Source organism: Trachinotus anak, unplaced genomic scaffold (assembly GCF_046630095.1).
Source record: "Trachinotus anak isolate AG129_WGS33_773 ecotype Australia unplaced genomic scaffold, CSIRO_AGI_Tana_v1 ptg000011l, whole genome shotgun sequence".
Lineage (NCBI taxonomy): Eukaryota > Metazoa > Chordata > Actinopteri > Carangiformes > Carangidae > Trachinotus > Trachinotus anak.
Genome location: NW_027273862.1, coordinates 12,752,952 through 12,780,704, shown reverse-complemented (window position 1 = coordinate 12,780,704; position 27,753 = coordinate 12,752,952). Strand labels below are relative to the sequence as shown.

The 27,753-nt window shown below is 37.0% G+C and overlaps 1 protein-coding gene across 1 annotated transcript; it reads left to right on the top strand.

Moving 5' to 3' along the window:
* Nucleotides 1-661: 661 nt before the first annotated feature.
* chs1 (chitin synthase 1) lies at nucleotides 662-27,174 on the top strand. The gene is made up of 35 exons (XM_071489993.1): nucleotides 662-1,108; nucleotides 1,263-1,347; nucleotides 4,293-4,428; nucleotides 5,713-5,898; nucleotides 6,606-6,807; nucleotides 8,082-8,242; nucleotides 8,598-8,673; nucleotides 9,226-9,344; nucleotides 10,179-10,356; nucleotides 10,626-10,722; nucleotides 10,880-10,976; nucleotides 11,304-11,425; nucleotides 11,686-11,781; nucleotides 12,005-12,169; nucleotides 12,263-12,410; nucleotides 13,598-13,663; nucleotides 13,756-13,931; nucleotides 14,133-14,191; nucleotides 14,792-14,992; nucleotides 15,123-15,291; nucleotides 15,534-15,649; nucleotides 18,090-18,269; nucleotides 18,386-18,490; nucleotides 18,647-18,764; nucleotides 19,654-19,735; nucleotides 19,829-20,061; nucleotides 20,337-20,464; nucleotides 20,627-20,708; nucleotides 21,110-21,263; nucleotides 21,571-21,675; nucleotides 22,019-22,129; nucleotides 23,179-23,316; nucleotides 23,459-23,538; nucleotides 23,917-23,983; nucleotides 26,198-27,174. The coding sequence occupies exons 2-35, from the start codon at nucleotides 1,301-1,303 to the stop codon at nucleotides 26,270-26,272; spliced, it is 4,275 nt and encodes a 1,424-aa protein (XP_071346094.1). The 5' UTR covers nucleotides 662-1,108; nucleotides 1,263-1,300; the 3' UTR covers nucleotides 26,273-27,174.
* The last annotated feature ends 579 nt before the right edge of the window (nucleotides 27,175-27,753 follow it).

Here is a 27,753-nt window from a genome sequence, read left to right as displayed (position 1 = left end):
TGCTCAGCTGTTTACACTAAAGTTTACAGTAAATTACTGTAGATAACGGTATTCTGTGAAAGTACCGTAATCACATTTTTTTTCTCCCAAATTGCATTGCAGTTTACAGTGTGGCACTGTATGACACTAATACATAATAGTAAGGACCAAAAAAAGGATTTTACTAACAGAGTGAGGACATTTTGGGAAATTGAGGACATTTTGGCCGGTCCTCACTTTTTGAGACACCTTCAAATCACATTTTGAGGGTTAAGACTTGGTTTTAGAGTTACGGTTTGAATTAGGTTTAGGTTAAGGTTAGGGTCAGGGTTAGGGTTAGGCACTCAGTTGTGATGGTTAAGGTTAGAGTAAGGGGCTGGGGAATGCATTATGTCAAGGAGTGTCCTCACAAAGATAGAAGTACAAGTATGTGTGTGTGTGTGTGTGTGTGTGTGTGTGTGTGTGTGTGTGTGTCTAATCAAAGCTTCTCACTGACCAGAAATGTCTTGTTATCTATCCAGTTTTTATGAGGGGCAATAAAAAGGTACAAGGATCATTTGCACTGACACACACACTGTCTAAAAAAATCCCCAATCATGTAACTTACTCATGTTGGGTGGATATAATATTTTATGGTTACTCAGCAATGTACCTGAAACCATACGCACTTCCTGGTTTACACAGTTTACATAAACTTTGATCATCAGAGCATGCACACCTGAGGGGGCTGAACCTGACTGTCTAAAGGGGTGTTTCTTTCATGAGCTGGTGATAACACTCAGATGAACAGATGAACAAAGGATGAACTGACTGACAGACTAACAGTCTGATTAAGACTGTGACGCTGTTGGTTTCCAGTCCAAAACTCAATTTTAAAAAAAATGAAACTCATTTAAAATACATACATCTGTACTCATGATTTGGGATTTCACATAATTTCATCGTGCTTTGGATGGTTGAAACTTTTTTCCTGCGGATAAAAAGTTTGCTGACATTTGAGCTTGGAGGAATTTTTTTCTGAGTTTGAGGTGAACTGAAGGTAGAGCTTCTTTGAAGAGATACAAAAACACCAGAGGTGGACTGCTGAAAACTTGAAGGCAGAGATTCAATAAATAGAAGAATTATCAAGGTACAGTCTCTCTGTTTTCTTACATTTTAAATTGACTTAATTAGGTCATTCTGTTCTTTGTCTTGTGTTCAGTACCTATTATACTGTGGGTAATTAAAAAAAAGACTAATTTCAGGTTCCTGTTTGAATATTTTTCCTCTTTGACTCTACATAGGTCACCGTAAGGCTGAAGCAGTGGAGTAGACAAGCAAGATGGAGGAACTCAAATACAGAGGAAAGAAAAGAGAGGGAAGACACAGGTAAAAATGAATCTACCCAACGTGTTGCCTCTTTAGGTTGTTACATTTCATGTCTGCTTTATTTAAGGTGGTGACTGATGTAACAGATGAAAAATGAGGATAATAAGTTGAATTTAAATATATATTAAATACATATGGATGGCAGTCCACAATTTGATCTCAATTAGCCTGTCTGATCAAATATATTCAATGGAGGGGGGGGGGGGGGGTCTGTCTAGCTGACACTTTCTTCCTGGGCAGCACAAAGCCATCTTCTTCTCTGGTGGCTACTTCTATAGCTTGTGATCCCTGCTGTCTTTGTGAGGCCTTTTGACAAACAACCTGTGCAAATATTCATAAAAAATTCTAAAATTGGTGTAAAACAAAGCTACTATCTGCATCTGTTCATGTCACAACAATATATGTAGGTCTATAACTATATGTATTTGGATTAATACCAGGAAATTCTATGGATTCCTTCATTTTCTGTTTCTTTACCTCTATCATTTAAACTCATCGTACACATATACATACAGTGCCATGAAAAAGTTTATGAACCCTTTGGAATTACCTGGTTTTCTGCATTAACTGGTCATACAATGTGATTTGATCTCCATCTAAGACAAAAATGTAGACAAACACAGTGTCTGTAAGCTAATATCACACAAACATTTGTAATCTTGTTAGAAATAACGTCAAACAAGTGCTTCCGGTAGCTGCTGATCGGACTGGCACAATTATGAGAAACTTTAACTATAAACCTGTTCTGCTCAGCCATATTCTAAAGATGTCTGGTGCAAATGACTATGTTGAGGTCATTCCACAGCATCTCTATCGGGTTAAGGTCTGGGTTCAAACTCGGCTCTAGATTTACTTTGGTATCTGTGGTCATTGTCCTGCTACATCTATACATGACCTAACACGACAAGCTTTAATCTGCACTGCCCAACAAATCTGGTGAAAAGTGATTAGTTATTGATGATGGAATTTGAGAAATATTATTGTGAATAAACTTCACAAATTCAGACAAATTTGGATGCTGTCCATATATGTTCAGAGTGCTTAATCTGTTCATAATGTAACAAATAACTTGTTTAGTCTTTAGTCAGAAATGACCAAAAGTCTGTCTAGATGGTCCAATGAGAAAATAACTTTTTTTATACTGTCATTTGCACACAGTAGATAAAAAAGAGGTAAAGGTTACACGTTACTATTGGGCTACAATCTATGCTTGATCACAGCAATTTACTGGCAGGGAATGGATTATAGTATGACTTTATTTCCTTATTGAAGGACAGTTTAGATTATTCTTTAACTGATTCTTTGACTTTAACAGATGCAAAATTTTATACCACCAAGTTTTGAAGTTGTATCTGACGTGAGACAGATTTAGAAACAAGTACATTCGATACACCATGCAGCTTTGAATTAGGCAGCTGCTGTACCTCCACAAGTTTATTAACCTCGTATCACTATTAGGAGGTTAATTGTTAGCAAGAAGGATATTGGTAATGGATATAATTATCAAATTGTTTGTCCAGTGAAATATTTTAAACTATTGTATTACCAGGTTTCTATTTGGTATAAATGACAATTTGAGGAAACAGCCAATTTCCCCAGTGCACCGCTGTGCTTCTCTGTATTGCTGTGGCTGATATCATCCCAACAGATACTGACTGCTGTCAAGGGAGTGTTGCTCCATTTAAAATGTTAAAAACATCACATCATTTCAATCACCTTCTGCATATTCATGCCACTGAGGACAATAGGATCCAGTTGTTTATGGGATTAGATTTTTAAAAAATATATTACATATACATACAATAATAATAATAATAATAATTATTATTATTATTATTATTATTATATATTACCATAGAGCTGAGCAAAATAAATGATAATAGGAGATGGGCCAACAAATAACTACCAATCATATTATAATGCCAGGAGGTCCTGAGAGAGTTTTGCAGGATTAGATTGGCAAAACTACAAACCAAAAATCAATTCCCTTACTGGCATGGCTGCCAATTTAGGGGATTCAGTAACATCAGTGTTCTGAGTTACACTTCTCTGCCCTTGTGTGGCAAGATATACATTTGTACTTTGTTACTGATTGCTCAAATTAAAAACAGTCTTTCCTCCAGTACTTTAAAAGTTCAGTTCTTCTAAAAGGAGCAGATTTTCATGGTTAATTACTGACTAGTTATATGCACCATTGAAGAAAAGAGTGCATCACTGTTCACACACACACACACACACACACTCATCTCACATAAACAGCTTCTGCCAGCATGGCTCTGGTCACACATAACTGATAACTGATAGTTGCTATAGCAAAGCCTAAGACTGCATGTGTCATCAATTTAAGGTAGATAACCAACACCCTCATAATTGACATAAATCAGCTATCAGTGGGAGTGGCTGATAGGCTGATAGACACTCAAACATCATTAGTTTGGTTTACAGCGGAGGCTCAGTCAGCTAAGATACCCCTGTACCATTATTTACTTAGATCAGAATCCAGTCTGGAATCTTTATTACATGTTATTCACCCTTCCCTTTATGCTAATACTTTTCATCATCTCATCTCACAGCAATGCAAAGTGGCCAGTAACAATAAAGTAGACAGACAGAAGAAATCTACCAACTAAAAGAACAAAAACAAAATGGAAATATCGTATACAGTTAATTAACAGCTGCAAAAAAGTTAAGACAAATTGTACCCATGAATCTGTACCCTCTGAAGAAATATACCAAATGGGTTCAGGGTTATTTTATATAACTAACACATTGTGTATTAAGGATCTTGTTGGCTTCCTTGTGACAGGCTAATGCACCCTCTGGTTTTAGCCCATCTCCACCAGCACTCTATAATTCAATGGCTATAACTGGCCTTTTCCAAGGACAACAATGATATAATTGTGATAATAGCTCATGACATATGTGTGTCCATGTGTGCATCTCAGGGATACATGGGATCCATTCCAGCTGAACCCAGTAGGAGCTGAGAAGGAAAGTAAGAGAAGATGTTTCCAACTGGCCCAGTATCTGGTGGCTGTAATTGTGGGGATAGCTGTCTTGACCAGTGCTGTTGTCGCTAAGGTAGGAATATCTACCCGTCTATCTATAAAGTTATTTCTCTTTCTATTTATTATTGGTGTTAAGGCTTAGAAGGAAAAATGCCGCCATGAAGTCCCTGGCGCTGGTTTCAGAGGCTTCAGGCTAAAAATCTTGGGGTAATTTTTCATCTTAGGATCCTTGTCAAATACATGTTGTGTGCATGTCTTTTACTTTAAGTGTCTGAAGCTGTTGCAGTGTTTAACATTTTCCATTTTGGCAGATTAGGAATGATTGTTGTTAAATTAAAAAAAAAAAAAAAAAAAAAGAAAGAAAGAAAATTATTACACTTGAACAAAACATTTAATTTGAATATGAGCCCTTGATCTAAAATGACTCATTTCTTTAATTGTATCACTTTCTGTAGCCTGCTTCTGAGAGTTGTTGTTCCTGAAATATTTAACCAACCCTTTGGTGATTAGAAAACTCAACGCTATTTTAAATGCAAATAAACTGCATACGTAAGGCTGCATTAATCAGCTATAAACCATCTCAAACACCAAAAACACATATTTATGCTTTAGATAAGTATTTCATATTTTAAATTGTTTTCAGTGTAGTGATTGTAGTTCAAACATTTTTTTTTCTATCAGAATTTGAACTGCTTACAGAAATGTCTCTTATCTGTCTCTGGCTGTCTGTCCACAAAGTAACATGAACAATACTGCTGCTATTTATGATAGGGCAGGCATTACAATACTTGATCCCTTTGTACCCAACTCCCTTTGTTGTTTTATCTCTGTTTCTTTGTGTATCTGTCTCCCGCTTTGTAGATGTCATCTTTATTTTTTTCTATCAGTCTTGTGTTGCATTGTCTACCTCTCTGCCTCTGCCCCTTTCAGTTTTTAATCTTCCTCCTTTGGCCTTGTCTTTCATTCTATGTCTTGAAGATGAATCACAGAGCTATAGTCCACCACAAAACAACAAATTCCAAAAAATGATTATCTCTGTTTTCCTTTGTCATATAAAAATGTTTATTGCTCGACCCAATGAACTTCCTTATTGGTGTGAGTGTGTCCTTAGTCATCTTTTTATTGACAGTATAAGGAAGTACTGCCACACACAGGACTTTACTGCAACTGCACTCAAAACAAATTACAGTGACAAAGTCAAAAGTGGGGACTATATCAAACTAAAGAAAGAGAGAAACATATGTTAGTTGTATAATCATTAGATGACGGAGCAAATCCTACATTTACCTTTTTCATGTCTCATCTATCCAAATTTTCTGTTTTTCCTTTAATATACTTAAGTTGTCTGTCCAATCAGGGCTCTCTCTTGGTGTTGTCAACGCTGTCCAGTCCAACCTCCATGCGCAGCCCAAAGGAAAGACAGTTCTACATGCTGATGCTGGTTTTCTGTCTGGTTTGCCCCAACGTCCTGGTGTTCTTCAAATCACTGTGGAGATGTACCTTCAAGAGCTTTGTCCAACCCAACATGAAGACCATGTCATTTGTATGTTTTTATGAAGCATGCTTTTTTATTATGTAAAATGCTTTGCACTTGATTATAACAAATATGATAATGGAAAAAAAAGCATATTGTAAATCCTTATTAACAACCTTGAATTGTAGGGCTTAGCAATATCACAAGGATATTATTATTTATAACTAATCATCTGTTCTGAATGTTAATCTTCATGAAAAAGATAATTTAGGAACTACTGTAAAGTGGGTCCACACAGTCAAACACTCAGCTTTACTAAACCAAATACGTAACTATGCACAAGTGCACATGCAATTAGCAGATCTTAACCATAGTATGTCAGTGTATCATATTTCTGTTCCTAGTCAGTGTGCACATATCAATGAGAATCATGCTTCTTTTGGTTTTCAAAATTAATGCATACAGGAGCACATGCAAATCCCACACTGCCAACTTCAATACATTCAGAAAATCCACATAACATTGAAAAAAGACAAGTAGTTAGATTTCCTGATTGTTAAGCCAATCATGGAGGAAGGTCAATATATTTAACTGTATGTCGAGTGTGGTTTAAAAAACTTAATGATGTATAATTGGTGGCAATCATTTTGGCCATAGCTTAGATATTTTGACTGTTTGGGTTCCATTTCATTCATGAGAACAAACCAGTTTTCACCCACTTGTAGCCTTTTGAATTATATGTATGTGACATAATGGCATCATTGTGTCTCTTCCAGGTTTGTGCAATTGAGTGTCTGGTGTCTTTTGGTACTTCAGTCCTGGTGCTAGTTGTGATGCCTCAGTTTGACGTGCTGACTAATCTCTTCATCAGCGGAGGAGTCTGTATTATGTCTGCCATTTTGCAGATTGTGTTCAGACTACAGAAGGAAAAATGGAAAATCCTGTTCCCAATATGCTCCCTCATTCTTACAGTTGCAGGTAACTCATTAATTTACTGCCCATCTGGAAGTCTTTCTCTGCCTGTCTGGCTTTTTTTGAACATGATACTAGTAACTAATATCAACAATACAATTACAAAGCAGACCTCCAATTCCTACCTTCACAGATCCAAGATGGTGCTGTTGTGAGGGTCTAGTCCCATTTGGTTTGTTATCTCATCAAAAAAGAAAATCTAAATCTGACTGTTCATTACTCTATAGACTTAACATGTGAAATTTACCACTGAAGCTCTCTGTTAGCTCAGATGTAATGTTTATCAACCGTGTTGACACATGTTTCCATACACAAAAGTAGTGCAAGGAGAAAGAGGTTGAAAATGTGTTATCCTCTTCCTTCTACAGCAAATGTGCAATAATAGATGTCATACTGATTGTTTACTGTTTTTCTCCCACTCATTTTGAACACATTTCAGTTACCGTCTGTGTCTTCAGGTTTTGACTGATCTGAGGTGTCTCTCTAATTATCTGCCCCATCACTTTCTTTCCATTGTTAAGTTGGGGTTTTTTTTTTTTCTATACAGCATCTGGTTTAGTAAATCTGCCACCTTAATTACGACAACTGTCTCAGATGAATGATGTAAGATTAACCGACTGGCAGAACAACACTGACAAGCTCTGATCTGAGCATTCAGATGCTAGTTTCACATAGGTTGCAAGCCCCAGGTTTCATGGGGGAGACAAACACTTACACAAACACAACAGCTGACATTGTTTATAAAATATATTTGAATCCTGACAAACTTTTAGCTACGCCTAAGCGAAGAAGTAACCTATCTAGGTAACAAATGTGTGTACGGCTACAACCCAAAAAAATTAACTTAATTGTATTGAAAGGTTGTGGTTTCAGTTAAATGTAAATAAACAAGTCACTTCCTCTGTATTAAACCAGACTACATTCTCTCTTTAACCTTAACAAAGTGCAGCCAGTACCTAAACATTAATACGTTAAATAACATTTCCTCATTATGTTAATGTTTTTCAATATGGAAACTAGTCTGCTTTACATTTCTTTCAAAACTTAGTTGCTATTTGCAAATGTATAGCATATAAAAGTAATTTCTAGGGGGATACCTGAGCAGGGAAATTTTATTTCCGGTCAACAGCTGAAACGCAAATAACTGACAACTACTTTAAAACTGAATTTTGTAAATAATTAGCTTGCATGCAAATTCCCTGACATAACAGACACAGAAACAGAGCTAACTAACTGCTTCCCTGCTTCACTTACTAACTACCTGCCTATCTGCCCAACAGGTTACTGCCTTCTGGGAATTGACTACCATGTTCGTGTATCATTATTTGTGGACAGACAGAGTGCCGACTGCTTTATCTATGTTGGAATTGGAATTTTCTCTTCACTTCTCATCTCCCTTTGTTGGTGGGAAAATCCACTGCAAGCTACTAACCGCATGCAGGTATAATGTTTTCTATAATGTGTTTCTTTTATTCTGTCTTAACTGCAACAACATCTTAACTACAAACTACTTCTTTCATCAGCCGCCAAACAGGAATTTACCCCGTTCATTCACCCCATTGTAGACCACAAGTTAATTACATAAAAAGCTGAGATCTAATCACTATCCTAAAATGTAAAAAGCGTTTAAACTTTTTCAACTTCACATGGCCAACTGTGCCAGGTGTTTTTCCATGTCCTCTGATAAAGCTTCAGATAAGTGATCTGTTTTGGGTCTGTATATTTGTAGTCTACAAACATATTGACTTGACATAATCAGTGAGACTCTTTTCCCATTTCTATCTTCCTTCCTGCAGGATACGTTGTCAGAATTGGACGGTTTCAGGGACTTTGTGTTTGTCATCAGCAGTATTCTGAGGATAATTGTGATAGGTAATTATCTGCCATCGATTTCTGGATCAATACACAATTATCAAAAAGTCATGCTTACAAAATCACATATGCCCCTGAATTATTATCAACAGCCAACATCACTGTGTTTTGTTATGCTTACACTGAAAATGTAATTTCCGACATTTACAATGGAGAACAAACAGACGTCTGTGATGTCAGGCGTACATATGGTTTAGAGAGGACATTCTCCAACTGTGTGAAGTTTTCAATTGTTGTTTTCAATTTGCAAAGCTACTCACTCTGTTCTGCACAACACATCACTATCATTACTCATCAAATCACTATTTACCATAGGGTACAACAGCCTAATTTCTTTATATTTAATAAAAATCCAGTGTTTTTTACTATTTCAAATCAGTACACTTGATTCCATGCTAATTAAATCAAGTGAATAATTGAACATATTGTGTTCATTTTCTTTTTGTATTTACTCTGTATTATATCTGTATATTTTGATATTTAATGCTGTATATATTGCATTTATATCATATTGTCTCTTTTATATCAGTGATACATCTTATTCTGTTATAGGAGGAGTATACCTGTTGTACAATGTGTTCATTCAGAAGTCTATTGTCTGGTCGGACTTTAACCTGCAGAAACATGACTGGGAGTTACTGCAAATAGGACTGGTGCTGTTTTTCTTGCAGGTAATGTAGGAGGAAAACAGAAAAGCAGGCATAAAGTTAGAGACAGACAGACATGGTATACAGCATAGAGTACTATATTTTCTTTGGATTCTTCAAGTTGGCCTGTGAATATTCTCATTTGTCCAGGTCATAGTATCTCAAAGGAGTTTTAAATCGAAAGCAACTGGACTTGGTTATTTGTCTAGGAAGACGTTTCACCTCTCATCCAAGAGGCTTCATCAGTTCTTTCTCGCACCTGACCAGGCTGGGACTGGTCCAACTATCTGGTGTGGAGACCCAGGTATTTTTTAACCTTTGGGAGGGGCTTTCACAAGGCTGATGATGTCACTGGTTCCCTTTGTGCTCCATGTGCCAACGACAGATGAAAGGGCAGCATTGTAAATTGGAGATACCACCTATCTCCAATTTACAATGCTGCCCTTTCATCCCTTCCCAGGAGATTCAACAATTTAACCTCTAAGAAAAACAACTGTTCACAAGTGGCATGTGACTCCGACGACTGTCGTTATAGCACAATAGGGCACTAATGAAGTCGAAACCAACTTTCCACCAAGACAGTCACTTGATAGTTGGACCAGTCCCAGCCTGGTCAGGTGCGAGAAAGAACTGATGAAGCCTCTTGGATGAGAGGTGAAACGCACTCCCCTGCTTTCCAGGAATGCGCAAAACATGCCTTGAACAGTTCAGTATCCCAATGACACTTCATGCAAATCCGCTGAACTGCAACTTGTTTACGTCTGTAGTCCTAGCAACTGTCCTGCTAAACTGAAAAATTGAATTCCGTGCCTCTGACAATGAATTGTTAATAAATATTTTCCTTGTGTCCTGTCTCAGGCCTTCTGCTCAGCAGCCTGCCACTGGTTTGGGGTGGTGGCCTGTAAGATTCATGCAGTCAGGATGAGTTTTGCCCTGCCAGTATGTTGCACGGGACCTGTAGTACTACTGCTGGGACTGGTACTTTTCCTAACCCAGGCACAAGAATTGGATGGCGCAGCACACAATAGCATCACAGGTAGATTTATTTTAATATCATAATCCAATCTTCAGACTTGTTTGTGCTCTCTTGTTTGTTACTTTTGTTTGAACTAATTCATTTTGATTAAGTTATTTTAATCATACTACAGAAACCTAAAAAATGTTTCTGCAGCTGTGGTGAATTGTGAGAAATCTTTCCCTACAAGTTACACATATCTCTGTACCTTGAAGGGCATATCAATAGTGGAAAGCTTGGTGTCTCTAGAGTAATTAACAACAAAACATTAAGCTATGTTTCCATTGCAGAATTCTGTGAAAGCTTAGTCTACCTGAGCCATAAGAACACAACCCCTGTGGTCTTACTCGAGATTACCAGGAGCATCTGTCGTACTTCACTTAACAGGTAAATGTTTACATGTGAGTGAATGTGAGTGAGATGTCCTAAAACTACACATCATGCAATATCCTGTCACAAAATTTTAAGTAATCTATATACAAGCATCTAAATACATCCCTTCAATGTAATATTTTGACCCAAGTCTTTGTGGACTATTTGACAGCCACTACTTGCAATGGCCCTTTTCAATGCTGGCACTGGAGGGAGTGTGTATGTGGTCAGGCTTTGTCGCATGTACCTACTATGTGTGGAAGATCAAGGTATCAGTATAAACACAAACACACACACATGCACACACACACACATGCACACACACACATGTAAGTAACATCATTATAGTGTGATATGCATATTAAACAAAACTATCTTTGTAATTTAGACAAACAAAACACTTAAAAAAGATTTAAAGCACTCAGTTTAATCTAAGTTCCAGACGAAGAGCATCAAACTTAAAACTGCAATATATTACATGGGACAATTTATTAAATTTTAAGTCTTCTAGTAATTTCATCAAGACAGGGGCCTCTCATCTAAAATAAGACAAAAACACATAGTCCTAAACCCCTCTATGGTTCACCATGTCTTAGGTCCAACGTATCGAGAGAACGTCTCAGCTCTTCGTTCGTCGACTCTATGAATCTGCTTTCATTGACCTGTCTCTGCTACTCAACACCAAGATGAAGGTGCCCCGAGCCCGAAACCAAGAGAGGTGAGAGGGAGAAGAGTGTTTGCCTGATTACTTTATACTGTTTATCCTGTATGTTTTTGTGTGTATCAACCATGTTAGCGCATGTGTGGAAATTGTATGAAATCATTGGCACAATGAGACTTTAACAGTTCTCAGCCCCAATAACAGAATTTTTTTTTTTTTTTCCTTGGCTGAGAGATGTCTATGTTCACAACATGAAATGTTGAAAACTTCTGTTGAAAGCCTCTCCCATCCCCTCTCCTCTCTCTTCTGCTCTGCAGCCACGATGAGATTCAGAACTGTGTGATCTATCTTTGTGCCACCATGTGGCATGAGACTTATGATGAAATGCTGAAGATTCTCACCTCCATGTTCAGGTTCGAAACACACAGTCACTGCAGACACCTAGGTGTACCAGTATCATGTACACAACATTGGTTTAATTCCTTTTTCAAATGTAATTTTCGCTTTTCAACATTTGAAATCGTATACCCCATTGTATTTCCTTTCATACTTTGACAGTTGGTACAGAAGACAAAAATACTTCAGTGTTCAACAGGGTTTTGCAGTGTTGTTACTGTCATTTGTTTTTTTTTTAAGGTTGGACCGCTATCGAGGAGATCCAAAGGAAGAACATAAGGACTGTTTTGACTTTGAGTGTCACATTTATGTGGACGATGCCTTCATGACTGACGACGACACAGGGAAAAGGCTGGTCAACTCTTATGTAGATGACTTGATCCATGTTGTCATTGAAGTTTATAGGTGAGATTATCCAATTATCAACTATTTATCTATATATCTAAACATTTATACATCAATCTTTCTAACCAACCACCTATTCATTCAACCACTCAGGGTGTTTACCAACAAAGAGCCAGATGATGTGTCAATCATTGAGGCTCCTTACGGTGGAAGGCTGATGTTTGTTATGCCAGAAGGCAACATGCTTTATGTTCACCTAAAAGACAAAAGTCTCATCAGGAACAAGAAAAGATGGTCCCAGGTATGGAGTACTAATCATGTTTTGTATGTCAAATTTTATTCCAGTGTATGTACATGTGTGTATAAATTCTAGGTGGCATGGTACAAGCTGCTATTTGGTAGTTTACAGTAAAAGACTTCTGCTAAGTAGTTCCCGGGTAAAACTGGACATGAGTATGACACAGAGAATGGCTAAAAAACTCTGGGTTTTAATGAAATGTACAGTCATCTGGAGAACCAACACTCTGCAAGTCTCTCTTGACTGAAACCAGACGCTCTGACTGAAAAACTTCTATAAAATGTCTTCTTAAAGTTGTGAGCTGTACTACATTATACAGAGGTGTTTGTGTTATTTAGCCTATGTTCAGTGATATGAATGGGGTGGACATAATAATAGAAACACCTGGATGCCATGATGAGAGTCCTTAAGTTGCAGTTGTTTTGTGTTATTGGTGTCAACATAGCGGTTCAAAATATTGGTCTCCTTGAATATTAATAATCGATATCATATCAACCCTGAAAAAAACATATCCGTCGATTCCTAATATAAATAAAGTTGTTATTAGGAGTACACGATTCAGAAAATCTCACGATTAGATTTCGATTCTTGATTCAAAAGCAATTCCCTATTCAAAAACAATGGTAATAGGTCATATAGTATATGTATATATTCATATATATGATCGTCAGTGGTGTAGTTATTTATTTAAATAACAGAGCGCACCTCTGAAGTGCATGTCTTCATGCACGCATACTGTTAAGTTGCAGCTTGTTTCAAAGGTTATGTAACCACTGTTCATACAGCGACAAGTTTCTATACGTCACTCAACTATGACCACATGATCAGATGTTGGAGACTGTCTTTATGAACAGTTTGATCATGTTGAGATTATGACACAGCAGTCTGCCAAACATCCGGCTAGGTAATATTAGATGATACCATGGATGTGGAAGGTTGTAATCAGTGTGGCATTAAGCAGCATAGGTGAATGAACACAAGCCCTCTGATTTCTATGATTTCATTTATTTACTTGTGTCGCACAAATGAAGCCACATTGGAAACATCCGTTCAGAAGAAAAGCTGTAGTGCAACTAACGTTATTAACGTAAATTAGTAAATTGTTACTAATTAACAATTTAATTTACTCCCATGTCATTGACAGCTAGACTTGGATTTCCACACTAAATATTAATGTATGTGACTTTCAGATTATGTATCTGTATTATCTGCTCGGCTGGAAGGGCTACATCGTCAAGAACCCTCAGAAGATCCCAGTAAGATATTTCTGCCTTTTATGTTAAAATGTGTACATATTAGTATTTTGACAGCACGTGTGTAAAATACTGAACTATCCTGTTTTGTGCAGCGCCAGAATAACCCATGCAGAGCCAGTTTGATCTCTTTGGATGGTGAGAGTTTCCTGTTGCCTCAGTATGACAATGACAACAAGAGAAAATTCATCTCAGATGACAACACGTATATCCTGGCTCTGGACGGAGACACTGACTTCCAACCTAAAGCTGTGATTCTGCTTGTGGACAGGTCAGTGACAGAAAAATCAACTGACTGACTTGCACTATCATAAGTCAGGACTAAGCTCTCATCCTTATCCATCATAAATCACGGGAGGACATGAAATGCTTTAGCTAGTTTTGTCAGTTTGTCATTCAGCATTTTCAGTTATTATTGTACCATTTATAAAACATTTTAAATGTAGTGATCAAAAATTATTTTGATTGACAGGTTGAGAATGTATGACAATGTAGGTGCAGCTTGTGGTAGAATCCATCCTACTGGTATGGGTAAGTACATTTGTTTTTATTTATTTATTGTTTATGAATTTATTTTTGCTTGCCCTCTGCAGCTGGCACCTGGGGCCAGTACAGAGTAACAGCAACCCATTTATAAGTAGGACTTAATAAGTTGCAGAGGGTGAGCAACTCAAAGTCATGTCCTTAAATGGTAAATCTCACATTAAGTCATAAGATAAATTATTATAAAACCACATTTGTCATCAGTACCTTAAAAATATTACTAATGGTTGATTTAGATCTGGACTTCATTACATACTACAGCTATTAATTTGACTTATTTTTGTGGCAATAATCAAAGGTATTAATGATTAAAAGGGTCATGGTTCAGTTCCCATAACTGGTGCTTTCTAGGTCTAGTTTGTAACCTCCTCTTATAGGTCAAAAATAAGTCACACTGTTCTATGAAGCCCATTTGTAAAAAAAATAAAAATAAATAAATAAAATGAAACAAGTGGGGGTGGGGCTGTTAAATGTCTGCCTGTGTGTGATGGATTGGTCCAGTCCTCCGCTTTTTTTCTTGTGTTGTTCTCTATCGCCGTGTCTCTGTGAGTCCTTTCTGCTCACTACTATTTCTGCCTTCCATCTCAGGTCCCATGGTGTGGTACCAGAAGTTTGAGTATGCAGTAGGCCACTGGCTACAGAAGACAGCAGAACATGTGTTTGGCTCTGTGCTGTGCAGTCCGGGATGTTTCAGTCTGTTTAGAGGGTCGGCCTTAATGGATGACAACGTCTTAAAGAGATACACAACAACTGCAACAAGAGCTTCGGAATATGTGCAATATGACCAAGGTTGGCACACAGACACACATGTGCGCCAGTCATTTTTACCTCTCCTAGTTTTATCTGTTCACCTTTATTCTGTGACTGTTCACATCCATACTACATATCTCATTTTTGTCTTGTTTATATACTTTTCTAGGGGAGGATCGTTGGCTATGTACTCTCTTACTGCAGCAAGGTTGGCGTGTCGAATACAATGCTGCATCAGATGCATACACCAACTCACCACAGGAGTTCAAAGAGTTTTACAACCAGAGGAGACGATGGGGACCCTCTACACTGGCCAATACACTGGACCTTCTGCACAGGTTACTGTTGTTTATAGAAGTAGTGTCGTTTCAGTCCATGGCCCGTCACTTTTTCACTTAACTGATTGGAACATGTTAAATTCAATTTTGACATCATGATCTTTATTTTGATTTGGATTCTTGTTCGTAGGGTTTCTGAGTCATATCTACAAGATATAATTCCCCAATCAGCTGTTTACTATTACACTCTGAAACGTACATTGTATTCATATGCACTCTTTTGTGGTTGACTTCAACTGTAGTGGTTCAGAGACAGTGAAGAGAAACTCATCCATCTCAAGACTTTACATCCTCTACCAGATGTTCACAGTCGGTTCCTCAATCCTTGGTCCAGCCTCTGTGACTCTCATGATAGCAGGTAGGTTCTGGTCTATTGGTTCATTATTCTACTAGCCCTTGCTTATTGGTGGACAATTAATGACTGCAGCAGGGCTATTATTTCCTTCTATAACAGTGTATCTCTGCATCTCTCATTTCCTAAATTCCCTTCATTATACTTTTTATGAGTCCATGAGGACTGAATGCATCAATCAGGCCACACTCCTCTTGCATTTAAATGAACTCAGTAACTGAAAACAATGATTTTTTATTTTTATGCTCATCCTGAACTTTTCCTCAGGAACCCTGCTGTACCTGCATAACACTATTACCTAACTCAACAGTTGTGTTGGAAGTTTACTTTTGTACTGTGTGATAGCTATTTATGACATTGTGTATCAGATATCCAAGAGAGGTATAATAAAAATCAGTTTTGAGGCATGTCAGATTGTGTAATGAATGCCTGGTGAATAATAGTGTTACACAATATACAACCCCATTTCCAAAAACGTTGGGACACTGTGTAAAAAGTAAATAAAACAGAATGCGATGATTTGCAAATCATGTGAATGCATGTTTTATTGAAAATAGAACAGAGACAACATCTCAAATGTTGTAACTGAGAAATTTTATTGTTCTTTGAAAAATATATGCTCATTTTGAATTTGATGCCAGCAACACATTTCAAAAAAGTTGGGACAGCAGCAACAAAGGAATGGAAAAGTTGTGTAACTTAAAAAATAATAATTAGGTTAATTGGCAACAGGTCAGTAGATGACTGGGTATAAAAAGAATCTCTGTTCAGTGAAGATGGGGAGAGGTTCATTACTTAACACAAATAGTGTGGCAATCGAAGAATAATGTTCCTCAACATAAAATTGCAAAGACTTTGGGAATTTCAGCATCTCCAGTTCACAATGTCATTAAAAAATTTAGAGAATCTAGGAGAAATCTCTGTAGGCAAAGGGACAAGGCCAAAAACCAGTATTGGATAGTTGTGATCTTCAGGTCCTCAGGCAGCACTGCATTAAAAACAGACACGATTCTATAGTGGAAACCACTGCATGGGCTCAGGAACACTTCTGAAAACCATTGTCTGTGAACACAGTTCATCGCTGCTCCACAAATGCAGGTTGAAACTCTACCATGCAAAAAAGAAACCATATCTAAATATGATCCAGAAACGTCACTGACTTCTCTGGGCCCGAGCTCGTTTAAGATGGTCTGAGGTGAAATGGAAAACTGTCCTGTGGTCTGACAAATCAGAATTTCAAATCCTTTTGGAAATCACAGATGCTGCATCCTCCAGGCTACAGAGGAGGGGGACCATCCAGCTTGTTATCAGCACACAGTTCAAAAGCCAGCATGGGGGTGCATTAGTGCCCATGGCTTGGGCAGCTTGCACACCTGGGAAGGCACCATTAATGCTGAACAGTATATACAGGTTTTGGAGAGACATATGCTGCCATCTAGACAATGTCTTTTCAGAGAAGGCCTTGCATATTTCAGCAAGACAATGCCAAACCACATTCTGCGCGTCTTTAGTAGAGGAGTTCAGATGCTAAACTGCCGTGTCTGCAGTCCAGAACTGTGAACCATTGAAAACATTTGGCACCCTGAACTGTTGAGCAGTTAAAATTGTTAAATTGTAAAAAGTTGAACATATATTTTTTATAAAACAATAACAATTCTCAATTTCAAAATTTGATATTGTAACCTACTCTATTAAGTTTATGTTGAAAGGATGCCCTGGTTTGTTTTATTTCTGTTAAAGAAGCAGTTACGCTGCATATGTATAGGGCTTTTATTTTGAAGGTGAAAAACCCGGAAGGGTGAGTTGCTCTCCACACTGTATTGTTGGTGTGAAAAAGGAAAGGTGAAGTGTGTTTTCCTCATAACAGAGCCTCCGTATGTTTTTATTTTATAAATGATAATAAGTACAGGCGAAGTAAAGACCCTCAGTTACAAAATGTTGTCATCGTTCTATTTTCAATTACATATGGATTTATATGATTTGCACATCATTCTGTATTCTGTGTCATTTCATGTCTTATTCCAGTTGGTCTGATGGGTTTGTTAATGTGGACTGTAGCAGCAGTCGTACTGTGGAATTCTGGTCCTTAATTTGTGACTCAATGAAGTGATCTGAGGTTTAATTTATTGATCAAAATTTTCATTATTTTTCTCTCATGATTCCCATCCGAAAATTACATAGTGTAAAGGGCCTATAAGCAAATATCAGTAAAGGGAATGGGCACCTTGAAAGATTGCATCCAGTTTTCATAGTGCTTTACATACATGTACTTGCTTAAATCAAACCAGACTTTGTAATAAACTTTAGTGTGACTTTACTAGGATTTGAAGATCGTTTAGTTTCCACCTCAATAACTTCAGGATGGTCCATCTACCTGCATCTGCAATTTGTTTCTGTCGTTCTCCATCTGACTGTCTCTGTCTTTGTCTATGAATTTTCCTGACAGGTGCTTTCCAGTTTGTCTTCAAAATCGCTGGTACACTTTCCATCATCATTGCGAGCATTCCTCCCGTGTTCTACATCATTGTCTGTTTTGTAGCCAAGCCTAATAATCAAATAGTCATTGCTGGCATTATGAGTGTTCTGTACGCGTTCCTCATGACTGCATCCCTCTTCTCCATCATCGGTGGGTAGAAACATTCTTTTTGACTTCATATTACTGACATTTTTTTAGTATAAATCTTTTAGCAAATGTATTTTAAACCCTGAAATGCACATACACGCATCACCTTCTCTTTTTAGGTGACATGGTGATCCAGGGCACCTTCCTGACCCCTACTGGCTTGTTTTTGGTTTCTATGGCAATCATGTATATGGTGACTGCTATTCTACACCCAGAGGAGTTTGGTATGATTATATTAAACCATTATAAATATCATTTTCACATTTTATTGCTATGTTAAGTGGTGTTACATGTTTTCTTTTATGTTATATTATGTTAACAGTATGTTATGTCATTTCATGTTAACAGCTTATGTTACATTACGATATGTTCTTCTGCAGGGATGATTATCTACGGTCTGATGTATTTCATCTGTATCCCCAGTGGATATCTCCTGCTGACCATCTACTCTCTGGTCAACATGCACATTGTGTCTTGGGGCACAAGGGAATCCAACAAGTAATGCAATGATCTTATTAGAAGGAGCAGTGGTCCTTTCAGCTGCAATTATTTTCATGATTGATTCATCCTTTAATTACTTTTAAATAAATTTTAATTCATGATATTTAAAAAGAGGAAACAAATCCCTCATTTTAAGAATCCAATCATCAACTAATCTTTTGCCAATCTATTAGCTGAGCTGATTAACTGATGTCTGGTTTCAGCACTAATGGTATTAGTGGCAGCAGTAAAGATAACAGTAAGGGGAAAAGTGGTACTGATAGAAACAGTAAAAACAGTAGTAGAAAGGGTAAGATTTCCTATCAGTAGTACAAGTAGCAATAATTTTGATTGTGTGACTATAATCAATTCTATATCATTAAGTTTAATTGTTATTAAGTGGATTAAACACACTGTGGTGAAACTCCAAAGCATTTGTGTGATATAATCCACGATCATTATCATTATCCTATAGAGCAGACTGATTCCCGCATGAACTGATTAACTCAGTATGAATACATGTCCCTGAGTGCCATGAGTTTAGTTCTTAATGTCAGAAATACAAACAGGCTGAGAACTGTACACTCATTTAAATTTAACATTAAAAAGTGCAAGAAATAAAATATGTACAGTACAATTGAAATTAATGATAATATCAAAGTTATGATTGTGTATTGTCATGTAGACTTTTAGCTGACCAAATCCATCGATTCATCCATTCATTTATTTTCCACTGCTTATCTGATTCAGGTTGTGCTGGGAGCACGGTGCTATTGACCAATTAATCACTTATCCAACAGATACACAACATTTTTGCTAATCTGCATCTCCAATAATCACTCACCATGTGTGTCATTATTTTAATGTATGTTATTTCTGACTGTCCTTCCTTTCTTCTGTCTGTCAGGGGAGGAGGAGAAGCAAAGAAGAACCACAATATTCTGTGTGACAGAAACTGTAGACTCTGCTGTTGGGACATGAAGATACAGGTACTGTTTGTCACCCAACAGCCAGTGATGAGCCTTCCAGTGGATGAATAAATGGATGAATTGATATATTAATTTTGTCCTGTTGCCTTACAGATAACACAGGAAACAGATAATTTATTGATGCAACAGATCACACACCAAAATACACAGCAAGTCCCTTCCCTTCCAATCACCAGCCAGGAAATAACTCCACAGCCAGCTGCACAGCTGGAGCCTCAAGACAAACTCGAGACCACCAAAGCAGCTGTTGGAGAAGATAAGAAACATCCCATTAACAAACTAAAGATGAATGAAGCAAGAGGCGAGGACAGTGCTTTCAGTGAGAGGTATTTATTTTTCTTTTCTTTCTTCTCTTCTGTTTATCATTAATCTATTTGGTCACTAAATATTTTAGTCAACCTGACAGAACCCTGTGCTGCTATTAAGTCAATCAGCATGAGCTGTCATTCATCAACACAAACTGACCTCTACATACTGCTGACAGTTAACACAGGACAATACAGTTCAAGTCCCAAGTGGTTGGACAGACAAAAACACTTATTCACTGGGATTGTGAAGTACTACACAAAATTCACTAAAATGTGTGCATGCATGCGTGCAGTGATGACAGTGTGGAAAAAAGAAGCCTATCACTGAGTTCATCTGACGAAGATGATGATGACGTTCTTGATGATGATGATGACTTCATGACTTCTGATCTGGGGGGAACACCAGAGTTTTCTGTCAGCGGTGAGAAGCACTTTAAATGTGTATTTGTCCTAAAAACTTTACTACTGTAATATCTGCAGTCCATTATGTACAGCACAATATGCATAGCACACTATACTGATGTTAATTCTGTGTGTGTGTGTGTGTGTGTGTGTGTGTGTGTGTGTGTGTGTGTGTGTGTAGACTGGGTGGAGCCGGTGAAAGAAGAGTTTTTGAAGAAACTGACTTATGCCAACATGAAAAGAAATCTGCAAGAGCAAATACGGTACGGTAAATAATTAAGATTATACAAAGAAATCTGTGTTTTTGTTTTTCAGTCACTAGGCTCTTGTCACAGCATTCAAAAAACTCTAACAATGTTTGCATAAAATAAAACAGTGAGTATCACTGAAGACAAATTCATTAAATAGTTCGTATTCATTTCTATTTTCTACATGTCTGTATGTGTTGTTACTAATGTTAACACATGGCCTTTAAACAAGCAGGTCTGTGTACAAGCAAATATTATCAAATATTATGTGTGTGTGCACTATTCATTATGTGTGTTTATGTATTTGTTGTGTCTTAAGTCAAAAACAAAAAAGTTACACTGTTGTATCAGGTAAAACTCAACAAATGCAAATGTATAATTATAGCTGTTTGTTCTGGTGCTTTTCTTCTCCCCAGATACACACTCCGCAACAAAAATCAGAGTGAGCTGTGTGAGGAGTTGGTCTTAATGTTAACAGACACTCTTCACGGACAGCTAAGTGAAGTGGGCCCTGAAGATGTTCTGACAAACAGCCAGCTGGAGGAGATACAATATGCACTGACAGAACAGGTGATGATAACTGATTTGGTTAAAATAGTAATAATGTGTTGTTCTAAAACAATATGTGATGGGTTTGGCGCCAATAGCTCAGCTATTAAGATTCCCTTTCTTTAACAATTATTTTTGCCATAATTATTTGATATCTATCAATGCAATTGTCCTTCTAAAATATGCATATAGAAAATGTACTACTTTATTACATCGCATATGACTACCTGTATTTCCGAGGTTTTTAATTTTATGAAAAACCTAAAAACTGAATCTCCTACAGAAGACAAAATGATTGAATCATTGAGTTATTGACTCCATCTCCCAGGCTCGGCGTATCCTTAAAACCAGTCGAATGGAGAGACTCGAGAAGAGAGTAAAGAGAGCCATTGAGAAAACACTCACCGCCCCGCAGGTGCAAAAACTAGATGAGGTAAGATGCTGATTCAGCCCTCAAGTTTGTAAGAACCATATTCCGTACAGATAAACAAATAGTAATTCAGTTATGTTGAGAAAGTTTTGCTGCACAAATGTCACATCTGAGAGGGTGAGGCATTCTTAGCTTTACTTTTAAATGATTAGGTTAATGAAGGTGCAGAAATAAAAAAGTAAACAGCCATCCTGAAATATTATTTCATGATTATATTTGTGATGGCCTCAGATGACAATTAATATTTGCGTAATGGAAGTATTAAATTGAACAAGTGACCCATTCAGTTTCACTTAATTTAAATGAATCCTAAAAACTGTTTGTGCACATGAATCTGTGTGTTTAGGGTGAGCAAGACTTCTGGAACAAATTACTTGAGCGCTACTTGAAGCCCATCTCTGACACCAAAGCGCATCAGGAGGAGGTCACCAAAGAACTGAAGTCACTGCGCAACAAGGTCAGATTTACTGTGACTGTACTGCATGTACTGTTGGTGCTAATGTTTACTGTTTGTCCAACTGTATTAGTAGTAGTATTGAAGTGTACTACAGAAAAGGACAAGCCAAATATCAGTGAAACCAAAAACAGTTCTTTCTCTTTCATGTTTATTGGTCCATTGATGTGTGTCTTTGACCACTTTCAAGAACTTGCAAACAGGGGGTTCCTAGAGTGCACATGCAATGATAAGATAACATAACATCAGAAAAAGCTAAGAACATCCTTAAAAAATGACTTTCTTTCCTGTGGTTCCTTCCTTTCCCCTTTTGGTTTGCTTGAAATGTATTTGTCGATTAACCTATTAAAGATGTGTATTACAATTATAGTCAAACCAATACTAGATTTGTAAAGGCAGATGCAAATATTAATATTTGAGTGAGACCTTAAAAAAAAAGTCAGATAGAAATTCAGTATGCCATCCAATAATCCTTTTTTCATAAACACATACTGTAGACACTGATGATAAATGTTTGGTTGTCGCAGAATTGCAACAAAGATATGTGGAGAGCAGAACATTTTACATTTGAAAAATAATTTGTTAGTGCTGCCTGGTGGGTAAACTACAGTATGTAATGATGACACTGTTTCTCAGTTACTGCAAACACATCTTTGGCATCTCTCTAATGCAATTTCCAGCTACATAGTGGTCGACATATTTGCTGATACCGAATGTTTGTAATAAGTTATGATCACCTGATGATACCGGCCCGCTGGTCAGCATTCGTGCTCTTATTAGAATTTCAATTTGTTAACTTTTTATGTCACATGTATTATTGAGAAAACATCCCCTGACTGTGTTGTTTGTAATGGGAAAGACAATGATCAAAAGGCTCATGAGAAATTATAGATCTTTCTGGGATGTTTATCTCAGTTAAAATCTCTGCCCAGTTTGAATGCCTACTCACACTTTTCACCACATTTATCCACTATCATTGCAGGCAGAAAAATTGACGTGTTAGTATTTTAGAGAGTTAAGAAATAGCATTAAATTGTCATTTCTCCCCACAGGCCGTCTTTCTGTATTTCATTATCAACGTGCTGTGGGTGGTAGCTACCTTCTTCCTTCAGGCCATTGGAAATGATGTCATCAGCATCAAGATCCCAAAATACTATCCAAATGGAAATGAATCTGGAGAATACCTCAAGGTGTGTACAGACAGACGGACAGTCCTATGTGCATGTGCTGCAGAGACAGGAGGACTCGACTTGACATATTTCTGAATGTCTGTCAGTGCTGCTGTAACTCCTGCTAAAAGTTAGCACCGTTACTGCCATTTTGTGTTGACAGGTGGAGCCTCTGAGTTTGATGTTCCTGTTGTCCTTTGCTGTTCTTCTCTTTGTCCAGTTCCTGGCTATGTTATATCACAGGTATACACACACACACCTACTGAATCCTCATCACTTCACATTCAGTTTTTACTTTTTACATTCAGTTTTTACTTCTGCAAAGTCAGATTTTGTATTTGACAGATTCACTGTTCACAGACTGACCATGAAAACTAAGCAGGAAATTGCCAAGCTTTCAGACACTGCAGGTTTGATGCAGTGGCAAAGAAATACCAAAGTTTTTTCACTGAATATTTTCTCCCACCAGGAGCAGGGGGATTTTGATTGATATATTCCTGCCTTTATGGAGAATTATAATGATATCCCCTGTTGTTATCGGAACAGTTGTGCATCTATTGCCTCATTTTAATTTTTCATATTTTCTACTTCTGTTTTATCTTGGTGCCTCTCTGTTTGCAGGATTTACACACTGATCCATGTGGTGTCCTATCGCAGCACAGAGAAAGACTACAAAGAGAATGATGATGTAAGCAACACACCTCAAACACACATACGAGTATATGCATAAAACTGCAGGGAATTTGTTTTTTAATTGGAAGGTACAAGACAAGCAGAGTCTTGATGATACGAAGGCACTATGCTGCTTGGGCCCCTCCACATACCATTGTGAAAGAGGAAGTGCCAATGAATTTATTAGTTTATTAATAAACCCTCCACAACGTTTCAATGTGACAACTGAAAGGTCAAAAATAAAATTGGAGGGTCCTAATTTGCTCCAAGCCCCAACTGTCTCGGTTTTGTCAAGGTTTTGTCAAACTTCAGAAGATTTCGCACACACAAACAGCTCATTTCAAGCACAACAAGCAATAAACCCTCATCAGCTACTGCACATCAAGCAGTAATGTTACACACTGAAAGCCACAGCTGGTGATTTACCAGGAGGAAAGCAGGAGGAGGGCATGTCTGACTTACCTGCCACTGTCCTCCATGGAGGTGAAATGTTCAGATATCCTATCCACGTCGCACTTTCCTCCACTGTACTCCTCGTCTTATATATTTTGAGTGTCAAGGTCTTTACTGTCATGTGCTCCAGCACCACCCTCTTTATCCCAAGTTAACCAAAGGTTAGCTGAGTATAGTCACAAAAAGCATGTGACTATTGTCATTAGTCCTGCTGGAAAACTTAGTTAAACCCACTTTATTCCATTTGAACAACCTCACTAACTTTGTAGAGTTTAGTTGGAGTTTACCCGTTGGAGTGGGAGGAGTTTCACAGTGGCTTCATTTCACAGTTTCACTGTGGCCCAAGGTCAGAGTTTCTGATCAAGCTGACAGTTTCATCTGTTTCTCTCGATGGAGACGATCGCACTAATTATAGTGCAACACCATCAGTCACCACCACATGACGACCGACTATTACCATATTTGCAACCCATGGGGCGCTGTTTCACTCATTTAAAGTAACTGGAAACTTGGGAATATATTGATTTATTGGAAAGTAGTCTGATTGATTGAATGGCACTGAAAGTATGAAATTACAAAAAAAAGATAGATTACATAATTACTCCTAATGATAAATTACACTGATACTGCAGCTAAGTCACATCAATCACAAAACAAACAGCAAAAAGATGAGGTAATAATAATAAGAATAATTTAATAGTTTATTTATAGAGCGCTTTTCTTTCAAGAGATGTATCTCAAAATGCTTTACAATAAGAAATTGAATAGTACAATAAAATAAGGGTGAATAAAAGGAAAATCAAATTAGACAATACAAATATTTATAAAACAGGAAAGATTAAAAATAAAAACAGGAATCAGTAAGAAATGTAAAATCTGAGAGAATTAATTGAAAGCCAAGTTAAATAGGTAAGTTTTCAGCTGTCATTTAAAAATGTTCACCCCAGAGCCCTTGTCTCTTATACCTCTTGGCAGGGTATTCCATAAATATTTCTTATGGCAGATAAGAAATTAAACATTTTTACAAGACTGGTCATATTCGAATCTTCACCCACAAGCTGAAACTAGGACCATACCCTAAATATAAACAATAATGCTCCCTGGCAATGTACTGTACAATGGTAATGCTAGTCTTAATGTATGGAACAGGTTATTAATGTGATAATGGCCGTAGATGACAAATAAAAAGGTTTAATGTTTTTAATGGAATGGCAATAGTAGCTTGAACACATCCTAGTTTCTCTAGGCTTCTGGGAGGAAACAACACTGCTGATGTGCAGCTACAGTATGCTTGTGGCTCAGTCTGGGTCACTTGAATTCAGTTGATGGATTGACATTGAGTCTTCATCGAACTACATCAAGAAAGTTATTTATCCTTTGTTATGTTAGATACCTTTAATCTGCAGATCCTGTGTGATGTGCCCAGCTCCACACAATGTAGACACCCATAGCGGCTAGTTTAAGTAGCTAAACTTGTGGCCGAGGGAAGGTGCAGAATAGCCACAGTTCATTTGCACAACCTCAAACCGTTTTGAGACACACTTTCAACAATGCAATGCAGGTGAAATCAGTAAATACTTAACACTGGTACACTCCCGCATAGTCCAGCATAAATCGCAGCGTTGTATAGTTATGCAAAGCTCCATCCTCCATTTGACTCAGAATTTTGTTAATAATATTTATTACAATTATCCAAATTTATGCCACAGAAGAATTAATAACATTTACTTGTCAGTGCAGCCCATGACATTGTTTATTTTGTCGTTCTGTCATCTAGAATGATGATGATGATGGCTTCACTCTGGAGAACCACATTGCCAATGGACTTGTCATTACCAGTGATGATCTGTAACAGTAACAACCAGGACATACTGGCTTCAGCTGGGAAGGCAAAATGGCCCAAGGGATATCAGTTATAACAGATCCATCCAGCTTTGTTTGAGAAATTAAAATGAGGAATTGTGAGGATGTAAAGTCAGGTTTTACAAAAAAGATCTGTTTTATTTTAATATTTTTGCTCTTCATACTTAAATATATGTATTTATTCTGTTTAAAGTATGATCGAATACAGGTCTACAGACTAATTAAAAGTTCTTATTTGAAATCCAGCATCTGAAGATAGAGGGTGTTGTTTGTTGTGTAGATTTTACATCCCATTGTCCAATTGTTAGGAGGGTTGAAAATATAACAAAAAATTATCAGAAAGTTTACAGAAACGTCAATGTAATGTGTTGATTGTTTTCTTTTCTTTTCATGTGTCTGCATCAAAATCAGTTTGTTGGTTGTTTTTTTTTTGTTTTGTTTTTGTGAATAACAATGTACAATGAATTGATATAGATGGAAACAAATGATTTTCATTTGTTCAAGAATGATCTCCTTGTCAATTCAGGTTAAAGATGGAATAATTGAATGCATTACTCTCAGAAAACAGTGCCAAAGATTTTTAAACGCGATATTTGCACATGAAATATGGTGAGAATAACTATCAACCATTTTTTGTTAAATCTCATAGCATGTTTTATACTAATGTGTTGCCTTTTTAATACTGTGTTGAGATTCGTATAAGTGTAATTATGTGTACCAACTATAAAAATGCACTTTACAAAAGGAAAGAATCTTCTTAGAAAGATTTTGGTAAATTGCCTGGAACACTACTGAACTGATTAAAATAAATGTGTGAACATTGTCTTTGTATTGTAAAAAGGAAAAGACATAATTGCATGTCAGAAATAAAGCCTTTCACGTATAAAAGTTGCAAAGCTGTATTTAAACAGCTGTCTAAATGGTGCTTTTATGGTCTGACTCATACTCAGCTGTTCTTATTCATCTTTACATCCCATTCACACACACTACACAGGTAAAATGAATATTTTGTCCTTTGACAGGAAACAGTTTTTTCTTGTGAGTTGTCTAATTGTTGGTATGTGACCAAAAGGTGTTAATTAAACTTGATTCAAAAGGTGGTTAACTATATATATATATATATATATATATATATATATATATATATATATATATATATATATATATATATATATATATATATATATATATATATCAAAACAGTAAACAGACTACCTTATTTTTAACATAGTTTTACCCACTTTAAACAATATTCATTTAAACCACCAAATTATTTTCTACATAACAAATATCTTCAACAAGGTTATGTTGTTTTTCTTCATAATGCAAGGATATGTAGAACTAAAATGAAAATATATTTTCTGGTGTGTTTGTGTGTGAGGTGGTAGGAGGTGAACAAGGTTTGACTGCTGTGCACAAAAATACCGCACCTCTGTACCAAAGTTGTGTGGGGGTGAATGGGATTTAGTG

What these genes read in the sequence shown, in the direction of transcription:
- chs1 (XM_071489993.1), top strand. Translation starts at nt 1,301, where the DNA reads ATGGAGGAACTCAAATACAGAGGAAAGAAAAGAGAGGGAAGACACAG. An exon ending in ACACTGGACCTTCTGCACAG is followed by an intron (nt 15,292 to 15,533) that starts GTTACTGTTGTT and finishes CTTCAACTGTAG; the next exon opens with TGGTTCAGAGACAGTGAAGA. An exon ending in GTTGGGACATGAAGATACAG is followed by an intron (nt 19,736 to 19,828) that starts GTACTGTTTGTC and finishes GTTGCCTTACAG; the next exon opens with ATAACACAGGAAACAGATAA.